Source organism: Chaetodon trifascialis, chromosome 10 (genome assembly GCF_039877785.1).
Source record: "Chaetodon trifascialis isolate fChaTrf1 chromosome 10, fChaTrf1.hap1, whole genome shotgun sequence".
Lineage (NCBI taxonomy): Eukaryota > Metazoa > Chordata > Actinopteri > Chaetodontiformes > Chaetodontidae > Chaetodon > Chaetodon trifascialis.
This window is the reverse complement of record NC_092065.1, coordinates 25,410,374-25,430,780: the sequence shown is the minus strand read 5'-3', so window position 1 is coordinate 25,430,780 and position 20,407 is coordinate 25,410,374. Positions and strand designations below refer to the sequence as shown.

Below are 20,407 nucleotides of genomic sequence, written 5' to 3'. Positions count from 1 at the left end.
TGACCTTATAAACATGTTTTTGGCCAGACGTCAAGAATCCATAAGCTAATTATGTCACAATTTCACGCAAATGTCTCGAATAATATGATTATGTGATGTAATGACAATTCATATGCAGAAGGTAAAGGTCCACTCTAACCTCAACGACTGTTGGGATTGTAAAGATCGTCTGTGCCGCCGGCTTGAAGGCATTTTACAGTTTGTAGCTGCTTTGCAGCAGCATCCATATTGAAGCATTGTAGTCCACCACAGGCTCATTGGTTCTGCTGATATGGAGCTTCAGGTGATTGTTGTTGCACCATGTGATGAAGCTCTCCATCAGTCCTCTCTGCTCCTCTGTAAACATAGTGTGTAAGTGAAGACAGCATGTCTCTCACTGGACATTATTAGCTCGAATCATGCATGTCAATAGAGTTACAACTTCCATTTCACAAAACAACACTGTTTATTAAATTCCTTCAAAATCATATATTATCAGTCTGGACCGACATGAATGTAAACTTCCTTTGTTTGTTTGTTTGCTTTTGGTTTATTGACAATATATTATTAAATATGACATATTCATCGGTGATACAATCCAGCACTTATTTCAGTTGTTGTCCTTTTGAACTTGCCATGCAGATGAAGACAAAAGGTGTTTATATCTCAGACTCTCAATACATGAAAATGCCACAGCCACCACTCTGCCGTCACTCTCTGACTCTTCTGGCCACAGTGAACTGTAAAAAATGGATTAGTTTCATTTGTAAGGCAATTATCTCTGAATGAGGGACAAGAAATGGAATACACCGCTGCCACGCACACATGCATTTGCCATCTTCAAAAAAAAGAAAGAAGGATTGTCTGAATTATTTTTAGATGAGGCATGAATTTCCACAGCAGACAGTTTCTAATCAATTTTAATCAGGTCTTCTGCTGCTTTTTGGAAAGTATTGGATCAGAGACGTGTCAGGCAACAGAGTAGAACAATATTGAACTTGGCTTTGAATCCATTATCAACATGCTGGGGCTGAAAATGTGACAAAACTGCAATCTGATTAGATACAAATGAAGACTGGTCTACACCGATGTCGAAAAGTCTCAGTGATCTGAGTAGTTGTTGCTACATTTGTCTACAAAAAGCTCTAAAATAGCTGTCCAACTTAACTGTTATTAGATCACAGATGTTTAATAAATGACATGTTGACTTTGTTATTATATCTTAAGTACTTACATGTTTAGATTCCATTCATTTGAAAACCATTTTTAAACTGCATTTAAGACATGACGTGCTTTACCGTTAGCAGAGCTACAGCAGGATTTGACTCATCTGCTGAGGAGGTGTGTATCATTTCATTTAGCGGGACCCGATGTGTCCATAAATGAGATTTCAGCACTGTAACTGTTTGCTGTGTGAGCCATTTGTCCTCTAAGCGCTATGGCTAAAGTCATTATTCTCACTATACAACACACTTCTAAAATTAGCTGGTGGACTCACACCTCTTTGTGGTCTCTGCCATTGGTCATTCCTGGGCAAAGTTGACTCAAAGCAAGCTCGAGCTGCCAGCAGCAGCAAGTGTGGAAAAGGTCATTGTTGTCTCCATGGCAACCCATACCACAGCATGCATCATCCTCTATTGTGTGATGTTGTGACAGTGTCACTCTTTTCCGTCTCCCACACACATCTGTGCACAGATTGTCTCCCATACCTGTGGAGACGCTCATACTGTCTGTCAAGGGCATCCTTTAAACAACTGTACTTTTTATCCTCCTCCCCCTATCTTCACAACTGAACACCATCAATCTAGTCATTTACTTTAACTTTATTTCTCACTCCATTAGTTTCTAGGACACAGAGTGGCACAGCGAGAGGAAAAAGGTGTGGGGGAGGGACAGAGAACATGAAAAAAACAAAAGAAAGTTTGGCTCCTCGGAGAGCTAAAATGTAATTTCACAGTCAACTTGCTGTGATATATTATTTCACAACAATGGGGTGTGGGCTGATATGAGCCCTGCTTGGCACCTGTACAGAGCAGTTAGAACATCAGTGATGGCTCTCTGGAGGGTTTGGTGGTTTGTGTGTGTGTGTGTGTGTGTGTGTGTGTGTGTGTGTGTGTGTGTGTGAAGGCAAAATTATCCCCAAAAAATACAATAAAATCCACTGAATGGAGCCACGAGGAGAGCTCAGCCCAGTGAGCACAGTCCACTGTAAAATATGAGTAGTCATGATAGACAGCAAAACTAATTCCAGTTTTGTTTAGTTTTTAATATGAACTAATATTTCCCAACTGTGATTTCTGCCTTTCTGTGCTGAGGTTTAGTAGGGAAAATCTGTGTGACAGCTGGTATATAGAAACCCAACCTGAGAGAGGGAGAGAGAAAAGACAGCATCCAGTACTCTCCCATTCGTCAACATGTCTGCAATGAGACAGCTCAGCCAAATAAAAGAATCTAAACATCATTTATTGTTGTAGCTGCACTCCCGCCTTGCTCCTGCTTCACCATTAAATACACTCCAGGAACACGGTGCAGCATTGACAGATGCCTCGTGCTTCATTAGCTCCAGTCCCTCAGCCTGGGCAGCACTAGCACAGTATCACACAGCTCTGACCACAAACCCAATGAGGCAACAAGCCTGAGCTATACACGACGTACAGAATGGGATTAGACACATCGTGTGATAAAATGTTTTAATTTCACTTCAAAAATAAAATCAGCTCACGTGCATTCAAGTGGTGCTTGTGAATTTTTTTCTCTTTGGATGTTTGATCACACATGTCAACTGAAAACAAATTATACGGATTCAGGTTTGTCAGTCAAAATACTGATGGTATCAAGTGCCACCTATACATTCATGAGTGAGTCCTTGTCTCGTTCTCACAGTTTGCTGTTCTTCTGAAACTGGGACACCAGTCCGAGCACCTGCTCTGAAGCCGGGATGACTTTATTCTGCAGGTAAAGAACGCTGTTTTTGGATGTTTCGTTCAGGAAGTAGCGATAGTTCACCATGATGCCGCAGGAGTTCGCCACACCCCTCGGGCTGGTGTCGGCGTGCCAGTTGAGACGCCACATGGTGGCGCCGTTTTGCAGGTGGAAGTTGGCCACTGGGTTGAGAGCATAGCCCCGCCTCTTCTCCCCGTAGAGGTACCACGCACAGAGACGCATCAGGGCAGGCTCCAGCACACGGCACAGCCGCTCAGAGTGCATCCACTCACTGGTGCCGATCATCTTGCGGAGGGCCTCGGTGGGTGGGGTCCCTGGGGCTGAGCCAGTGGCCTGTTCCACCTCCTTCCACTCCTGCTCAGAGAGGAGGTCAGGGGCCCGGCCTTCCTTCCTGTACTGGCTGAGCAGGCCTTGGAGCCAGGAGGAGAAGCCAGGGATCGGAGACAGGCTGGAGAACTGAGCCATGTGAGGGAATTCACTCTGGAAGACATGAGGAGAGAGGGGGAGGTCGAGTTCAGTCTTTTGAGATCCAGGACCATTTTACACCCTGTCTAATTCACTGGGCCCTTTACTCCCTTCTATTCCTCAATTTCAGGGGTCAGACTATCTGTTAAAACTCCTTGTTTAGTTTTTTTCCCTACACCTTTATTGGTTTCATAACAGCCCTAGAGCAGATTGATGTCACTTCATTATCTTTTTCATTATCTTTTCCTTTGGTGCAGATGACGCTAATTCATTAGCATCCATGTACTGCATGTAGGTGTTTGTTCATCTTTCCACTGCACGGCTACACACTTGCTGGCTGTGAATAAGGTCAATTCTAATAAATCTGAGTTTGTTTTTATTGACTCTTATCATAGTTGTGTTGCCCAGCAGGGTTACTCTTAGTTCAGTGGGGATGGTTATTCCAGCATTACTATTCCAGTTTACATCTTTGGCATAACTGGGAATATTGAAGCTTAATTCTACTTAGCCTGTCAGGCGTATAGGATGTTCAATATATTGACTGTATTGTGTAATTTTATGTCTAGTGTTAAATGAGAAACACTGACGACCAAATACACAGGACTTCCCATCCCAGTCTTCACAATTACACTCAAGGTCTTCTTCCCATTTGCATTTCACTCCGAATGCTTCCCACCCAATGATTTCTCTTAAACCCTCTTACTCCCTGATTGTCATGCAGAAATTCATCTAGAGGCAACTCTTCTAATGAACGTAGATGGCCATCTTATTTGAGATGATTAAGTGCCTAACCTGGAGATATTTTAAAAAAGGGAGCACAGTGTAGCCTGTACTGGGAGATCTCAACAGTCTGAAGGGCTCCATCTTAAAACCGATTCCCAAAAGTTGTGGTACATTTTGTAAACTGTAATTTTGTGATACCATCTCTGAGGGCTTCGGGTGAAGATGGATTGAACAGTATGTATGAACAGTGATTGGATTTGTTGTGTTAACCAGGAGTGAATTTAAAGATTGATTCCGACTTCAGCTTTTCAGGTGTCTGTCTAATTTGCTTCCATATAACTGGGTGAGTTTTCTCTGCTTGCCATGTCCATACTGCTCCCATTTGAGCCGCCCAGTGAAAGTATTCAAAATTAGACATTTTTCACTTTTGTCAAGAGGGCTTTGTAGTGCTGTCATTTTCATCCTGGGTGGTGTGTTCCTCCATATAAACTGTGTTTTATATAGTTCAGGGGCTGAGGTTGGTAACATCTGGAAAAGACTGGTATTTTGACATTATATTCATTGTAATGCTTGAATTAAGGGACAAAAGTACGTCATTCCATCTCTTACAATCCCCTTTTGTATTTTTAGTAATGGCGTGTAGTTGAGGGAGAATATATTTTGCACCTCATTTGGGATTTTAAGTTCTGATGTGATTAGGCCTCCACTGAAACACAGAACCAGAAGACTGAACGTTAGCTCTGGCATTGAGAGGCATGAATATTCTTTTGTTTGTATTAATCCAGTAGCCTGAAATTTTCCCATACTGTCAGTGATCCATCAGAGCTGGAACAGATTCATCTGGCCTTGAGAGGTATGCCAATATATTCTTACGGCTTTCATCATCTGCTCTTTTGTAATAATGACCTCTACTGCCTTATAATCTGATTGTGCAGGAAGATCAGGCCTAAATTCGCTCTGTGATGTCCTTTAGATGATTCAGAGCAGCTAAAGGGTCTGAAGTGTCAAATTTAGGCCACTTCTTTCTTTGCAAATGTGAGACATAAGGAATTTCCTACTCCCTCCCACCATATTTCACCCAATCACACACACACGTGCACACATACACTTTCCTATAGGAAACATGTAACCCAAATTCCCCAAGCCCCTCTTTCTTCCTGCATCATGTGCAAAGTGCAGAAAAGTTATTATGACTTTCATGAGAGCCTTTTTTTTTTTTTTTGCTCAGAAAATCTTGGGGAGGGGCGAAGACTCTGTATTGTAGTCTTACTGACATTACGCTCTGCAGCTACATACAGCATGCTCACTGCCAGAGCTCGACAAAATGAGCAACAGAAGCAAAAGGTCGACAGGCCTGGAGGCTCTGGAACACATTCTTGTGAAGTAGAAGACCATTTTGAGGTCAGTCCAGATTATGACAATTCAGATTATGGATCCCCCAATATCAGTCAGGCAATACTGTCTGCAGAAAACATGAAATAGTGCCAGGGCCCACCAGGATGGCAGGGTCATAGACATCAAGTCAGCTTTTGAGCAGCTTCTACAAATGACTAATCTTGAAGGAAGGCATGCTTTTGGGAAGAAGTGGAAGGAGCTGAATGAAATGCATTTACATGCAAATTTGGGACTCCTCATCCTCACTGGGGTGTGCAGGCGTTGAGCAGGATGGCCACTTGCTGCAGTTGCTCTTTGCACTTTCATCTATTTTTATCTCTTCCTACTTTGTTCTTTAGGTTTATTCTAAGGACATTTAGCTATTGAGTTGTGCCCCTCTGTAACCGTGTGGATTACAGCAGTTTTGATCACTTCTCTGGTGGCAGGCAGACTTTGTTCTGATCGTCAAGCCACCGGTGCACAACACTGCAGCTGGGATCAGTTGATGGCTCTTTGACAGGCCAGAATGTCCTACCACGTTCACCAAATCCCAGAGGAGATTAGGACAAAGCTTTGGGCTACGGGGAAAGGGAAGGATGTCAAGGCAGCGCAAGGCAGAGGCACAGAGGGAGAGAAGGAAATACAAGCCGTGTCTCCCCTCTCTCATCATGGGTAATGTGAGCACTAGCCAGGAGTCAACAGGCGCTCAGAGAATATTAGGATTCTTGATATATATGAACATATGAATGAATGAAAATTTCCCTGCTAATAAAATTCAGAAATTTTGAATCTTTAAGTAAGTGGGATGCAAATCTCCATCTGTTATGTCTGATTAGAGAACTCAAAAAAATAAGACCAAGGGCTGTGTTTGTCTTACAGACTATTTGTGTCTATAATAAACACATTTACTGAGTCTTTGTATGAGAAATGATTTATTTTTGTTTGCTGAATGTATGTATTGCAGTTGAGGAAGTGTGGAAGTTTGAGGACATCCGTGCAAACTTGTTTTTAGTTTCGAGCATGGGGAGGCAGATTTCCATGAAGTCGGAGTTGTAGGAGGAGGAGGAGGTCATACTATGTTTTCATGTTTGATGTTCATGCGTGAAAAGTTTGGAAGCAATGTTCTTCTAATGTGCACCCCACTCTGTGTTAAATATGGAAGTAAAGACCTGAGGTATGCAGGTATGTTTGAAAGGGTTTAAAAACTCAGTTTTAATCCACTAACAATAAAGTCTTGGAATCATTTACATGCATTCAGAGACAGCTCTTTCTCAACCTGCCTTAACTGGTTTGACGAGAGGAAAACAAAAAAACAAACTCAAGGAAGGGACGGGCATGAGAAAACAAGGAAAACTTAGAAAGAACACAGGTGGCAGCAGAGATTTGATCCGCATCTGAATCAAAAGGGAACCAGTTTCACAAGAATGGCAATAAGTGAGATGTTTGATGAGTGTTTACTCAACCTCAGTATGAAAACACAGAAGAACATTTTCATCTTGGTGGTCAGGCTGCTGCTCAGCCCTTCAATTCCTCAGACAGGGAAGACATTGCGAATCAACAACATTGCTTCATGATGCTGCCCTGCTGATGGAGATGGATGATCCCCTCTCTCCTTCCCTGCCTCTCATTCTATCCTCCTCCTCCTCAGTCGTCTGCACTCTCACCTTTAATACCAGTCCCAGTCTCTGACTCACCCTCTGTCTAACATCAACACACCGGTGTCTGGGTTGATAAGTGACACAGTGATGTGGCATAGGAATGAGTGGATGCAGATCAAACTGGAAGTGTCAGACAACCCCTGGAGGGACACGCTGCCTCGCTCTGCAGCATTGTTTTCACTTCTTCCTCCTTGATATCACTTTCTTGTCACTTCAAAACTCAGCCATCTCACTTCACACATACTGGATTCTACCTATGTCGAGTGTGGGCAGGGTTAACAAAGAAAATAAGGTGGTGGATATAAGGACAGAGGTGACAGAGCAGGTGAAAAGGGAACAGAGAGGAAAGGACAGAGAGGAAAAGGAGGAGCAGTGCCAGAACTGTGCTCCAGGGTCCAATCAACAAAGACAAGCAATACCTCCTGCCTTCACCTTAAATCACGACTGTGACCTTTTCTTTTCTACTCTATCATCTATCCATCATCTCAGTGGTCCCTCTGTGGCTGCGCTGCTCCTCTCTTCGCCTTTAAGAAGGTAAAGCCCTGTCAGAAAACCAGGGACTCTGGAGAATACGACTGTACTATGGTTTTGTGGAGCCTCGAGGGCAGAGCACTGCACTGACACTTTCAGGGTCAGGGGTTCAATTCCCACTAGGGTCATAAAAAATAATTGCGGGATAATAAAAGGGTCCAGAAAGGGGTATGAAAGTCACACAGAAAAGTTACATTTCTAACAGTGGCTATTCTGCCTAACAGTGGAATCTTTGTGATAAGGTGAAGTTAAAATAGTGTAAAATCAAATATTCTTATGCTGCTACTGGATTGGCTAGCCTAGGTTTTAGCCTAGTGGCTAGGCTAGCTGAGGCTTTTGAGGTTTTAGCACTTCTATTCTTTTACTTGTCTCGACGCCTGGCTGATTACACCCTCACTGCCATCATGGGTATATCTCTACAGCGAGTTAGCCTCCATTGAGCAGCTCATCTTGGTCTTTCTCCAGCGGCAGACAAACCTAGCATTGCTGTAGTGTCCCTATTCCACCAGTCTACCAGCAAACGTGAAATACCCTGACACAGTACACTCATCTACTAGCTGTTCCAGCTTGACCTCAGGGGTCAAGGATAAGAAGAGATACTCCCACCCCCCTCTATGATTCCCAGGATGATGCCAATGACTTGGAGTGGTCTAACTTCTTTTCGTCACATTCACTGCTGAGTATAGGCTGTAATGGAGGAAATCATGAAGTTACATCTAACGCTTCCAAAAAGTACAGATTTCCGTACATCAGCTCCTGCTTCAACACCCGGAGCTCCTGCTGCTCTGCCTGTCCATGATCCCTCTGGTCAGTGGACTGCATCGCTGCATTCACCGAGCCCAGGTAGCATCATGCCTCTGCTTCCACCAAAACTAGCCATCTTACTGGACAACTTTGAAGTTACTGAAAATGTAAATGAAGCCACTCATCACCATGTAACATTCTGGATGCGATGAAAACTACAGGGTTATTGGGTTATGGTTGTCATGTCCTGAAGATTACAAATACATCTCCAAAAATAGGAATCTTCCCAGATGCCTTGAAAACAGCTATTGTAAAACCTTTACTAAAGAAATCAAACTTCACCAACTGGCTGATATCCAAAATTCCTTTCATCAGTAAGATATGATGAAAGACTGAGCAGAAAGTTAACTCCTTTCCTGAAGAAAATTATATCCTGGAGGGATTTCAACCAGGCTTTAGAAAAATACCACAGCATACAAGCCCTGAAATGACTCTTAATGAAATAATTAGTGACCTCAGACAAAATTCTGATGAAATTAACGTCTAAAATCTTGTCCTCCTCTTAACCTAAGTGCAGTGTTTGATATGATTAACGATGACACCTTAATCAATCTTCTTGAAAAGCTAGTTGGTGTTTTGACTGTGTGTTAAACTAGTTTAAAACATTTATTGAAGGGAGAAAGTTTTTTTGTCTTGGTCTCACCAAACATAATGCCACTTCATAACATCATTAGAGAGCACTATGTATGTTTCCACAAACGTGGATGACACACAACCATACATCTCTACTGAAATAATGCTGCAGCTCTATACTCTATTACTGTTTTTTGGCAATAAATAAATGGACGACCAATCATTTTCTCAGTTAAACAAGGAGTAAACTGATGTCGTACTACCCACCCATAAAACAAGAGAGAAATTGTTATACTAGATTCAGGTGTAAGATTCAAGGCCCAAAATGGTGATGAAACCTTTTTCCACCTTAGAAACATCGCTAAAAAGCAACTATTTGTAAATCAAAAAGATACTGAAATACTGATTCAAGCCTATATGTCAAGCAGAGTCGAGTACCATAACTATATTTACTGGCCCCACAAGAAAAACACTTGCAGACTTCAGCTCATTCAAAACTCTGCAGCTCAGCTATTAACCAGAATCAAGAGGATTCCTGTATCTAATATTGATTTTATGGTCCTCCTCCTTGTATACAAAGCTCTTAATGGGCTAGGACCATGCTACACTGCCAACATGCATGTTCACTATTTTCCTTCAAGAACACTGTGTACATCTGCTGCTGGTTTAGTGGAAGTTTCCAGCAACAGCTGAATGCAGCCTTTGTCAATTCTGCCCAAAAGCTATGGACACACTACTATAGATATCAATGAAAGGATTTTAAAAGAAAGCTAAATACTAATCACTTCAGCCTTGAACTAGCTATGACTTTCCTAAGGCAGGCCTGACACTTTTGCACTTTGCCTTACACAGCTGTATTTCTTGTAAAATGTTGAGTTTTACTTGATTTTATACATTATTTGTCACTCAAACGTGGAGGAAACTGCAAGGGCTTGGGTAATGTCCATATGAACTAGTGTAGTATTATATCCAAAGTGAACTATGACTACAGACTATTCAGTCTGAATGAATTCCATGATAATTCCTGAGTCAAACTCGGCCTTAGACTTTTTATGAAAAGATTTGATTCCATTGCAGACAAGCATGCCGCTTTTAAGAAACTGAGTTTAAAAAGAGTTTAAGAAAAGGATCAGTCCTTCTTTCTGTTCAGAAATTGCAGATATATTACTTGTTAGAAAGGGGGCAGAGCATGTGTAACTAAATGACCAGCTAATTGGCAATATTTTCATCAATGGTTTCTTGTACATTAGATAATGAGCAGGAACGTGTCACTGTTTTTATTAACTTATCTAAGGTCTTTGAAACGATACGATACAGTATGATACGGTACGGTACAGTACAATACGATACGATACGATACGATACGATACGATACGATACGATACGATACGATACGATACGATACGGTACGATACGGTACGGTACGGTACGGTACGGTACGGCCATCAGATTCTTTTGAAATGTATTAGTGCTTTGACTATTCAAAAATGCAGGCCAACTGCTCAGTCAAGCTTTTTATCTGTTATGGACATTAGTGATGTTATTTTTATGCGTTCTTCTGCCTCCACTCTAAAACCTCAAGATGCAGTCTTTCATTCTGCCATTAGGTTCATAAGTGGATGTGGCATCAGAGCAACTGATGCTTACTATATGAGAACATTGTGTGGCAGTCGGCACTGCACTCTGTTTATCTATAAACCACTTCTAACTATCTGAGTGTCTCTCATGTCTTCTGAACTATAAATCAAGTCTGCACTGCACAAGGTCCCAAGACTGTTTGGTCCTCAAGGATCACATCAATACTGAGACTGGGAAAATACCATGCACCACACAAATCAACAACCTCCAAAATCTCTTAAAACTAGACAAGTTGATCCCTTTTAATCACCTTTAATCTAATTTGATAGATTTAGAGGGGTGTGAATGTAGGTGTTCTATATCTTACGTCGTGTTGTTTTGCATGTATTGTAATTTTTAGATTTATTTTTAATGTGTTCTCATCAGGTTGTCATTGTGAAAGTAAAATAAATACAGAATGAGTAAAAAATAATAATTTCATTATAAATATCAATAGCAAACACACAGCAAAACAGATGTGTTTAGGTTATATGGCAATAATTTCTTTGGGTAAAATAGTCAGTAAAAAATGAACACATAACAACCTATATCAAGATTAATAGAACCTCCTTTCCAACCTTGGACAAAAATAGCCCTGATGCTACAGCAGAAAACACAAAACAATATTTGCTGAGCTCACTGAAAAAAGCCAATAGGTGAAAAGCTTGCAGCACTCAACAGTCCCATTGTATGAATAATGAAAGTAGAAGAAGTTTAAAGCTCTGAAACCTGATTTTTTTGAGGATACACTACAAAGAGCTATTTCCCATCTGTTTGGAGAGTGGCTATTGATGTTCCTTTCAATGTTCCAATCAATTAACAAGTGCGAGCTGGAGTGGCCCGACGTGAAGGGCTCTTCTGCGCTTATTGAGAGAGATGGATGAGATTTCATTTCTGCCTGTCTGGTGACGACTGCTGTCTATGTGTGTATGCATACAGCAAACGCTAAAACAAGTGGGAGATTTATGATTCGGCACAAAACAAAAACTTTTCAAAAGCAATCAAAAATGATAACACTTTGCCAGCTGGGCCACACCTGAAGGCTTCTGTATGCAAACTCCGCCAAAGGGAAGGAGCTGAGGAGCTCTGCAGAAGGAGGACAGCTGTATGCTTGCCTTTATTGCTTCCTGTGCATCATGATAAGGTGTTATTATCTAGCTATAATCAGACGGGAGGGCTTAAAAGCTTCACTGATAAGAAAGGATATTTTATGGTTAAGTGTTTATGTAATCTGCTTCTTTTGTGACCTTTTGTACTTTCCCTCAGCTTTACTCAAGCTAAGTCTTCATAGGAAGTCAAATAGAACCATTCAAATAAGTATTTTCCAATGGTGTTGGTTTCATTTTCATTTAATTTACAAAACAATTCCTAAAAACATTCTGTAAACTTAATCTTAGCCTCACCTCACATATCCAACCAGGTAATATACAATTCAGAGGGTTTATTAGAAGCTCCCAACATTATGTTCATCGCTGAATTTTAATCATTGTTGTCGTTATTAAATATGCTGGTACATTTACACAAGGCAAAATTGTGCTTGTGAATGTACTTCACTGAATTTGTTTCTTTTTTTCCGTTATATCCACCACTTGTGAACATACCCCAACTAAACCTAAATAAGTTTATTTTTTCAAGTTCATTTCATGGCTGCCACATCCATAGATCTATGTACTACATGACATCCCGCTTCCCACCCACACTCACCCGTAGTTCTCGGACCACCCTCTTGATGAGATAGTTGCCCAGCTCCACCCCTTGTAGGCCCCCCTGAGTGGAAGAGATGGAGTAGAAGATGGCTGCATTTATCTTATTCACGTCCTCCTCGGAGTGAAGAGTAGCAAACTCGCGGACGATACTCTAAGAGGAGAAAACACACATTTTTGTCGAATCACAAAGACAAACTCTGCATTACTCGCCCAGATAAAAGCCCATTCTCACTCTTCTTAGCTAGAGACAGCAGTCCCTTACACTATTTCAGAGCTGCTGGTGCACAATTGTGGATATCGCTGCACTATTTCACACCATGGAAAATTTCAGTGTTGTCAAAAGCACCTTTTCCTCACTGTAAGCGGCAAGAGAAAGAAGTCAGCACCGTGGAGGTACTCCCGCAGGGATATGCACTTTAAAGGTCTCGCTATTGTTTTTCACACAGCAATAATCCATTTGTCAGCAGAGCAGAGGAACAAAATAGTAAATCCCAGAAGTTTAACTATCCTCCAAGGTGAGGTAAAGTGAGACAAACGACTGTAACAGCCAGCAGCTATTGCTTCTAACCTGAATGTTATCAGAGATGTCTTCAGTGAGAGCCACGTGGAGCACAACCAGAGGTTCTCCTGGCATTGCGGCATGGGTGAAGGCATAGCAACGGCGATATGGCCCCACTCTGCGCTTCAGGTCAGTCCAGTTCCTTACAGGGTGCACTGCCTCATACCTGGCAGAGGGCTGACGGTCAGTCTTTCAGTTTTCAATCAATCACTTCAGACTGAGGTTGATAAAAGAAAGACTTTCATTTACAGCTCATTTTGCTCCTGAAACAACCATCTCTGGCAGATTTGACTGGCTGTAGCTAGCGAGGTAATTAAGCCACAGTTATCTTGGGGAGTTGGTTTAAGTGCCATCTCTGGATGACTTTTTCATACTTGATGCTAATGTGTCTGAAATATACACTTAGGTTAGATTTGTGCTGTTTGAAATTCTAGATAGAGTCGCAAAGCTGTGATTGGACAATCACGATTCGGGGGAGAGGTTTAGCAAACTTGTCATAATGTGCTGCATCATTAGTATGCAAGAAAAGAGATAATGATGAAAAGAGAGAGGAAGAGAAAGAAAAGAGAAACACAAATGCCCTTACTGGCTGATCTTCTGTAGGATCTCACAAGGGGACTGCCAGGTGATTCTCTCCAGTCGGAGCAGACCGACAGAAAACCACTCAGACAGCAAACTCTTCAACGTGCCATTCAGGTCCTGGAACAGAAAAAAGGTGAGAGCTTAGACCGAACATCCACATCCAGCTGAATATTGAAAATTCACCACATTCTTTCTCTTGGCAGCTAGTCTGTTGGGAAAAATACAAGCAGAGAGAGTTGCATTTGTATTTCACAATAGAGCAGGCACCATATATTATATAAATAAAAAACTTGTATGCAGGTAACTCTTTCATGCACATGTTAAGAAAAAGGTCATGGTAGCCACTATATTGAGTCATCCAAGCACTGCAAGGAATGTCCTTTTACTGTATCTATGGAAGAATTTTGTTGTCCTTCCTTTATATCTCATAGAGAAGAAACACCATCAAAGTTTTCTCCGGAAACTGCAACTTTTATATGACTATTAAAGAGCCGGACAAACACACTGTCTCTACAACCTCATCACCTCTTTTACAGCTCACATGCTCTACTTCATTGACTGACAGCGAAGATGTTTAAGTTTGTCTGGGGGCTATAAACAATTCCACACCAGTGTCTTCCACATGGTGTGGGGTGCACGGTCCCCCGGGTGCCTGTGCGCTGCTTTAATGTTTTACACATTATGAGTAGTGATTTGTTTGAGATTGCAATGGGTGTATAGGAGGCACTTCAATAAACAACTTGCCATTTCAAAGCAGGCATGTCCACCTGAAAAGGTCAGACTTCATTTAAAGCAAATCTCCTCTAAACACACAAACAAGCGCACACAGCAAACACATACACACCAACACACTCACACAAATAAATACAGCTTGTAAGCTTCAGGCTTACATTAATGCTCGCTTGTCAGTCATGATAAAAGCTAATGCAAACACGCTCATATAGAGTGCAAAAGGGACTATCTGAAGTTCTCTGCAGCAACTATGGAAGACAAAACTAACCAAACTTGAAATTCTTCCCCACATATATGCATCAGGCCCTGCATTATTCAGCGAGCACCTGAGAGTTGGAAAAAAAAATTAGGCAAAACTTCCATCACTGCTTATGTGATGATGTATGTGTGTGTAAGTGCATGTGTGTATTTGTGTTCCTCTAACTTCACAAACTGCCTGAGGTGAAATAATCTATGACGGCTGATAATCCCAGCCTAGCGTTTCTGTGGGAAAGAACGCAGTGCATCAACAAGCCATGTGAGTGCAGCCGCTGCCTTGGGTAGCCAATTCTCGCCCACACAAAAGGAAGGCCAAACTGAGATGTGTATGCCATTGACCTAGCAGAAGATGGAGTCCTTTGAAATGGAAGAAGCTAGCATTAGAGGTCTGAGGTTAGGAGGGAGGTGGAGGGAAGGAGTGAAGGCAACACAAGAAAATCTTGGACTCCATTAGAAAGAAAATAAAGCAACACTTTTTGACACTGCTGCTGTATCAATGCAGTGAGGCACCGATGTTAGGAGCCAATACAGCCTCTGATACCTTGAGCTGCAGTTGTATTGTGAGGGTCAGTCTATCCAAGGCCAAATGGCCTCACTGATACTTTATGAAATCCCAGAAAGCCAGCTGAAATAGCATCTCCGACTTGCCTTTACATCTTTTATCCGCTCAGTTTGTGGACAGGTGAATGGAAGGAGGAGGGAGCAGGAACGTCAAAAATCAATCGAACAACCAAGAGAGATTAAGCTAGCATAGAACTCAGAGATACTCTTGCGAGACCTGCCGTGATCGCAGTGTTGTGACATCCAAACTTTGATTACTTCAGTGGTTCTAGAAGTTGTATCGTTCTTTCCCTCCGTGTTTCCGTGGTGCTTTGATTATCCGCTTCATTGTTTTTGCAATCTTTTCCAGTTCCCTGGTATGCACGTGATATAAGCATAGCAAAAGCTTCATATCTGCCATGACCTTTTCTATTTTTAGCGCAATCGATTCTGGCAATAACAACAAGATTGCTTTGCACACCCAAGACCAAGGTGGTCGCACTCAGTACCAGTAAGCACACTGTAGGTAGCTTAGACCTTTTTAAGCTACAAAAGGTCTCAGTGGGCCTTGGTTATTGAGATTAAAAGCATCTGAATCACCTCTCAGCAGGACAAAAATAGATTCTGAGCAGGAGAGAAGAGGCTAGAAGTCCTCTGGCAATACAGCAGTCAGCCTCTTTGAAAATCATGTTAAGCTCAAAGCAAACAAAACACAAAAACTCTCATCAGGAAGACGACAGAAAGCTGTTCTGGCCCAGAATGATCTTTAGCAGGACAGTTTGAGTTGGACCATTATAGCTTCAGGTGGCACACACAGCAGGTTTGTCATCTTCATCACCGCATCTCAGCATAACAAGTTTCCACGCATCATTTCATCTAGTACGTTTGAGAAAAGTGGGCACAGACACAGTATCTGATTCAGACTAAGCCTCTGAATGCCTGATTGGTTTAGTGTTTGGAAACACAAAGAATCTTTCACAATGGTGACTTTTGGTACTTTGGATTATGTCGACATCTATTATTCACTATGGAGGCTTGAAGAACTACTGGTGGCCTGCGACACACAAATAATAATTCTCCAGCCAGCGAGCTTCTGAAAAGGCACAGATCAGTTTAACCCTAATCCACTTCACATCAGCTCAGTATGATTCCAACTTCAACATAATTAACAACATAAGGAATACCAGCCAGACTAACGGATAACAAACACAAACTCCAACAGCTCTGTGGTCTACGTGAAGCTTCAAAATTCATTGTTTAAAAAAAATAACATATCCTGTTTCACCTTGTGGGTAACTAAATACTGCAGGCCGGATACTGATTGCCCTCACTGAGGAGCATATTTATTTCTATTATGTGCTACAGCCTCCCGTACAAACAATGAAACTTGAACTGGAACAATTAATAGAGGAGTTGATGAACTCAAAAATAATGGCAACTGGTTTTTGTTTTGTTTTTTTAACAACTGACTCACTGACGCTTTTCTCTTGCTAATGTGATAGTACCTTTAATTCTTGAGGTTTTGGTGGTCTTATGTGATAACACTGGGTTTTAGGAAACTGTGACTTTTGTGACATTTAGACCAAAAAAGAATCAATCAGCAGCTCAAAATAAAACTACTACAGACAGAAATAAATACACTCCTATAGATTATGGTTGGAAAAATATCTATTTGCACATTTATGTACACAGTGGTTTAGTTTAGGTGATGCACAGGTGGAGAGAGTTGGATATGCTCGTCTGTAAAATCATTCTCTTTGCACTGACTGGGTGAGCATGAACATCTATGGTACATTACACATTTTGTATACATTTGCGCTTCAGCCTCAGGTGCTTGATTTGGTCTCAGATGGAATCAAACCATTCAGTTAATTTGAATACTCAAATAAAATAAATGCAAGCGATTAACATGAGAGTAAGCTTTCCATCTGGAAACTGCTCTGCTCTTATTTCAAGGTGTCCACTGAGACTCGTACACTCCACTGCTGAGCTGAGCTGCACTGAAAATTGTAATTATATTTGACTGAACATGAAAGACTGAACAATGAAGTAAATGCCACTAGAAAATGTAGCTTTTATGAAAAATATGTTGGCAAAAATGTGCCCTAAAGGGAACAATAAGGGGACTGTGGGAGCCATGTCTGTGTGATGGATGTTTTTCTATCCCACTGCAATTCATTTTTTTTTTTTTTTTCCATTTAGACTTCAAACTATTCATGACATTGACGTTACATTACGTTTTATATTCTGCTCTTTAACCTTGTGGCTGCAGCGTGGTGGCTCTTGCCCCTTCATGAACAGAATTAAACTTTGTTATCGGGTCTGTTTTAACTCAACAGCTTTCCAGCAGCAGAAGGAAGAAGCAGCTCTGACCAGAGAAGTTGATCTATGCAGACAAGACAAACAGAAAATATGAAGGAAGGCCTGAAACTGTGCTTGACCAGTGTTTTGTGCCAAGTAAGCTGTTAAAACTGTCCTCCAAAAAAAAAAAATCCAAAGCTATGAAGAAACAAGATCTAATTCGCTTCCTCTACCCTGGTGAGGAGGGGAAACTGGGGCAAAGTTGATTGCCACTCAAGCTGTGCGTCATATGAGCCAATGTGATGGGGCAAAGCCAGGGGTGCAGCGCTGAGGCCCCTCCTGTAAGCAGCTGCACGGCTGATGCTGTTCAAACATACCACATGCAATGCAGCTAAAGTCCAAACATTCAAGCTCAGCCAAGTGCCATACGCCTAAATGCGAACGCCACCGCTTGACTCATGCGAGCACCCGTAGAAATAAAAAACAAGTGTTTTACCCTAATGTGCGGGCTCTCGCTCGGTTTGGATGAGATTATTTCAAGCACATCGGCTCGGAGATCCACCAGAAACTTCACCCCACCCTCGACCCTGCTTATATGATTCAGCAACTGTTTATATCGGGGAGTCAAGCTGTACCGCAGCCTGTCTTCGACTTGCAAAATGGTCGCCAAGTCTCGTAGCTGAGTGTCCAACAGCTTCACAGCCAGCTCTGAAACGCTTTTATGCTCAACTCCGAAGTCTTGAGACAGCTTCGCCAGGAAACTCAGTTTGTCTTCCTTGTCGAGGCTGCTGTAGAACTGCATAAACTCCAAGCTGTTTGATTCGGGGGGAGGAGGGGATTTGTCTCTCGTTTCGTATGTAGGTAAAGGTGCAACGACCCTCGCCAGTATCTCATCCATGCCCGTGACAGCGCCACGAATTGGGGTCGAGTACCAGCGCCAAATGCCGACGTTCGAGCCCCCCACAGTCGCTTTGAGTAGTGCCCGGTGTCGCCAGCACCTCACACTACCGCGGAAAGCCAAAATAACCGGGTGGGATATCATCGCCGGGAGGGAGCTGCGCTGTCAGTTCGGGACCCGCGACCAGTGAGCACACAGGAAGGCACTTCCGGGTTCTGGGTCTCTTAAAGAGACAGTACGGATGTGCCGGCGTCAAGTGAGGAGGTTTGATTTGAGGCAAAGACAAGTCAAACCACTCTTGGGGGTCAATAAAATTTCCTTTATCAGATAAACACACACATACACACTTGTACCAAATTCAAAAGTGAACATAAATATGTTTGTCCTTTATTTTTATTATATAAATCAGAAATATTATTATTGATATAACATCTGTTTTAACTGCTGCTACTTCAAACATTTTGTTTCAGTTCTTTTTTTGTTTGTTTATTAAGCAAATTCATGTGTTTGTCTCAATACATGGTTTTATTTTCTCCTCATACTGAGAACAAAGTTGATTGTTGATGACTGTGAAGTAAATGAATAGGGTGCAGAATGAAAGTTTATTTTTAAATCAAATTTTCTTATTTGCATGTGGCCACAAATTAATACATTGTCATTTGGATTTTTTTTTTTTATTCCACGATGTGTTAACCTTTAAACAAACAACAAAGGATAATTCACTGTGATATGAAAACCTAAAGGTCTGCAGACAGCATGTAGGTAGAGCTTGGTTTTCAATCCAGCGACTGACTAATGAGTTATATACGGTACCCATAAAAGTGAATCCAGAGAGGATCTGTAGCTCAAAAATGGGTCTGCTTGACTTTAACTGCTCAAATTTAATGTACCACAATATGAAAACCACACTGGCACATTTTCTGTGAGCATCATGTCGTATAAAAACAATAGGAGAACATAATAAGAAAATAAATGCAGCATTTCAAGAATGCACACTCAGACTACTACCATTTGTCCTCCTTTCACTGAATATGAAAAAAACTTGGTGTGTATGTGCAGGAGATAGTGCAGGATGTCTCCAGTGTGTTTAATCAGGATTGCTCAAAGGCATCTTGGCTTATGGTGAGATTGGTACAAGTGGGTGCATGTCGCTCACATTTTGGTGAATTCTTGCCCAGCACAGTAAGAGGTCATCTGACAGGATCAGGGGCATCTTGCAATGCAAACACTTTCCTTTTACCTTCCATGTCCTCAATAATCTGCAGATCATAACCTCTGAAACACATTTTTGTAAGCAGATTTCTGGATGGTGTTACAAAGGATCATCCAAATCCTTTATAGTCATGTTACATTTTTTTCAACTACCATATTTAACCAATTCCATTTATTTTAAAGCATTTTGTGTATATGAAGTAAAGAACGATCTCTTGTTAGATTAACAGCTTGTCATGAATATTTTCTTCTGGTTAAGGAATCTGTTCTAATTAACATACTGAGACCCCAAATCCTAAATGTTTATGGCAGCTACATAAATATACTAGATAAATGACAGCACTTGTGATATGGTTCAGTGAATATTAGTATTAATAGATAATTTGATGGGAAAGGCCTATACTCAACATTGCTGGCAATAGTCCATGTTCATTTGGTTTTGGATAAGTATGAAATACAGTATCTCAGAAAAATGTTGAATTCTATCATTCATGCTCATTCTTGCTAGTTTATTGTCAAACATTTGAGTAACAGAAACCTGCACTTGAATGGGACTTCTTCTTATGTATTTGCTAATTATCTCTACTCATTAGATAAATAAATTAAAGCAAAACAGGAACACAACAATAATGCCTTCCTATTGTTATATTTGATTGAGAAGAGCTGTAGGCTGACAGACATACAGTCACATAGACCACAGAGCATCATTTTACAGTCCTAATCTATTGGCTGGACAGAGAATAGAGTCTTACTTAAGTGTTTCACATCACCAAGGGTTTTTAACAAACATTTTCTAAACCTCTATGCTGCTTTAATGTAACCTGAGAAAACTCCACTTACAACAATCTGCAGTCCACCTCTGTGGGTACATGCTGTACATTATTGCTTCTGTCTGCTGCCCTTTTCCACTTCACCAAATCCTCCAGCTCCTCTACTGGAATCCTTCATCTGA

General features: G+C 41.4%; 1 protein-coding gene across 1 annotated transcript; it reads right to left on the bottom strand.

Annotated features, from left to right (window-relative positions):
• Positions 1 to 429: 429 nt before the first annotated feature.
• On the bottom strand, positions 430 to 18,449 carry mlycd (malonyl-CoA decarboxylase). Its single transcript, XM_070973101.1, has 5 exons — positions 17,842 to 18,449; positions 13,519 to 13,631; positions 12,942 to 13,098; positions 12,372 to 12,524; positions 430 to 3,402 (listed from the first exon to the last, which is right to left on the bottom strand). The coding sequence occupies exons 1-5, from the start codon at positions 18,385 to 18,387 to the stop codon at positions 2,857 to 2,859; spliced, it is 1,515 nt and encodes a 504-aa protein (XP_070829202.1). The 5' UTR covers positions 18,388 to 18,449; the 3' UTR covers positions 430 to 2,856.
• Between the last annotated feature and the right edge of the window lie 1,958 nt (positions 18,450 to 20,407).

Bases quoted from the DNA above. Each gene is read 5' to 3' on its own strand.
- mlycd (XM_070973101.1), bottom strand. From the start codon at position 18,387: ATGATATCCCACCCGGTTATTTTGGCTTTCCGCGGTAGTGTGAGGTGC. The intron at 13,632-17,841 runs GTAAAACACTTG...TTTCTGTTCCAG, and splicing joins GCGAGAGCCCGCACATTAGG to GACCTGAATGGCACGTTGAA. The intron at 13,099-13,518 runs GTAAGGGCATTT...GCCCTCTGCCAG, and splicing joins ATCCTACAGAAGATCAGCCA to GTATGAGGCAGTGCACCCTG.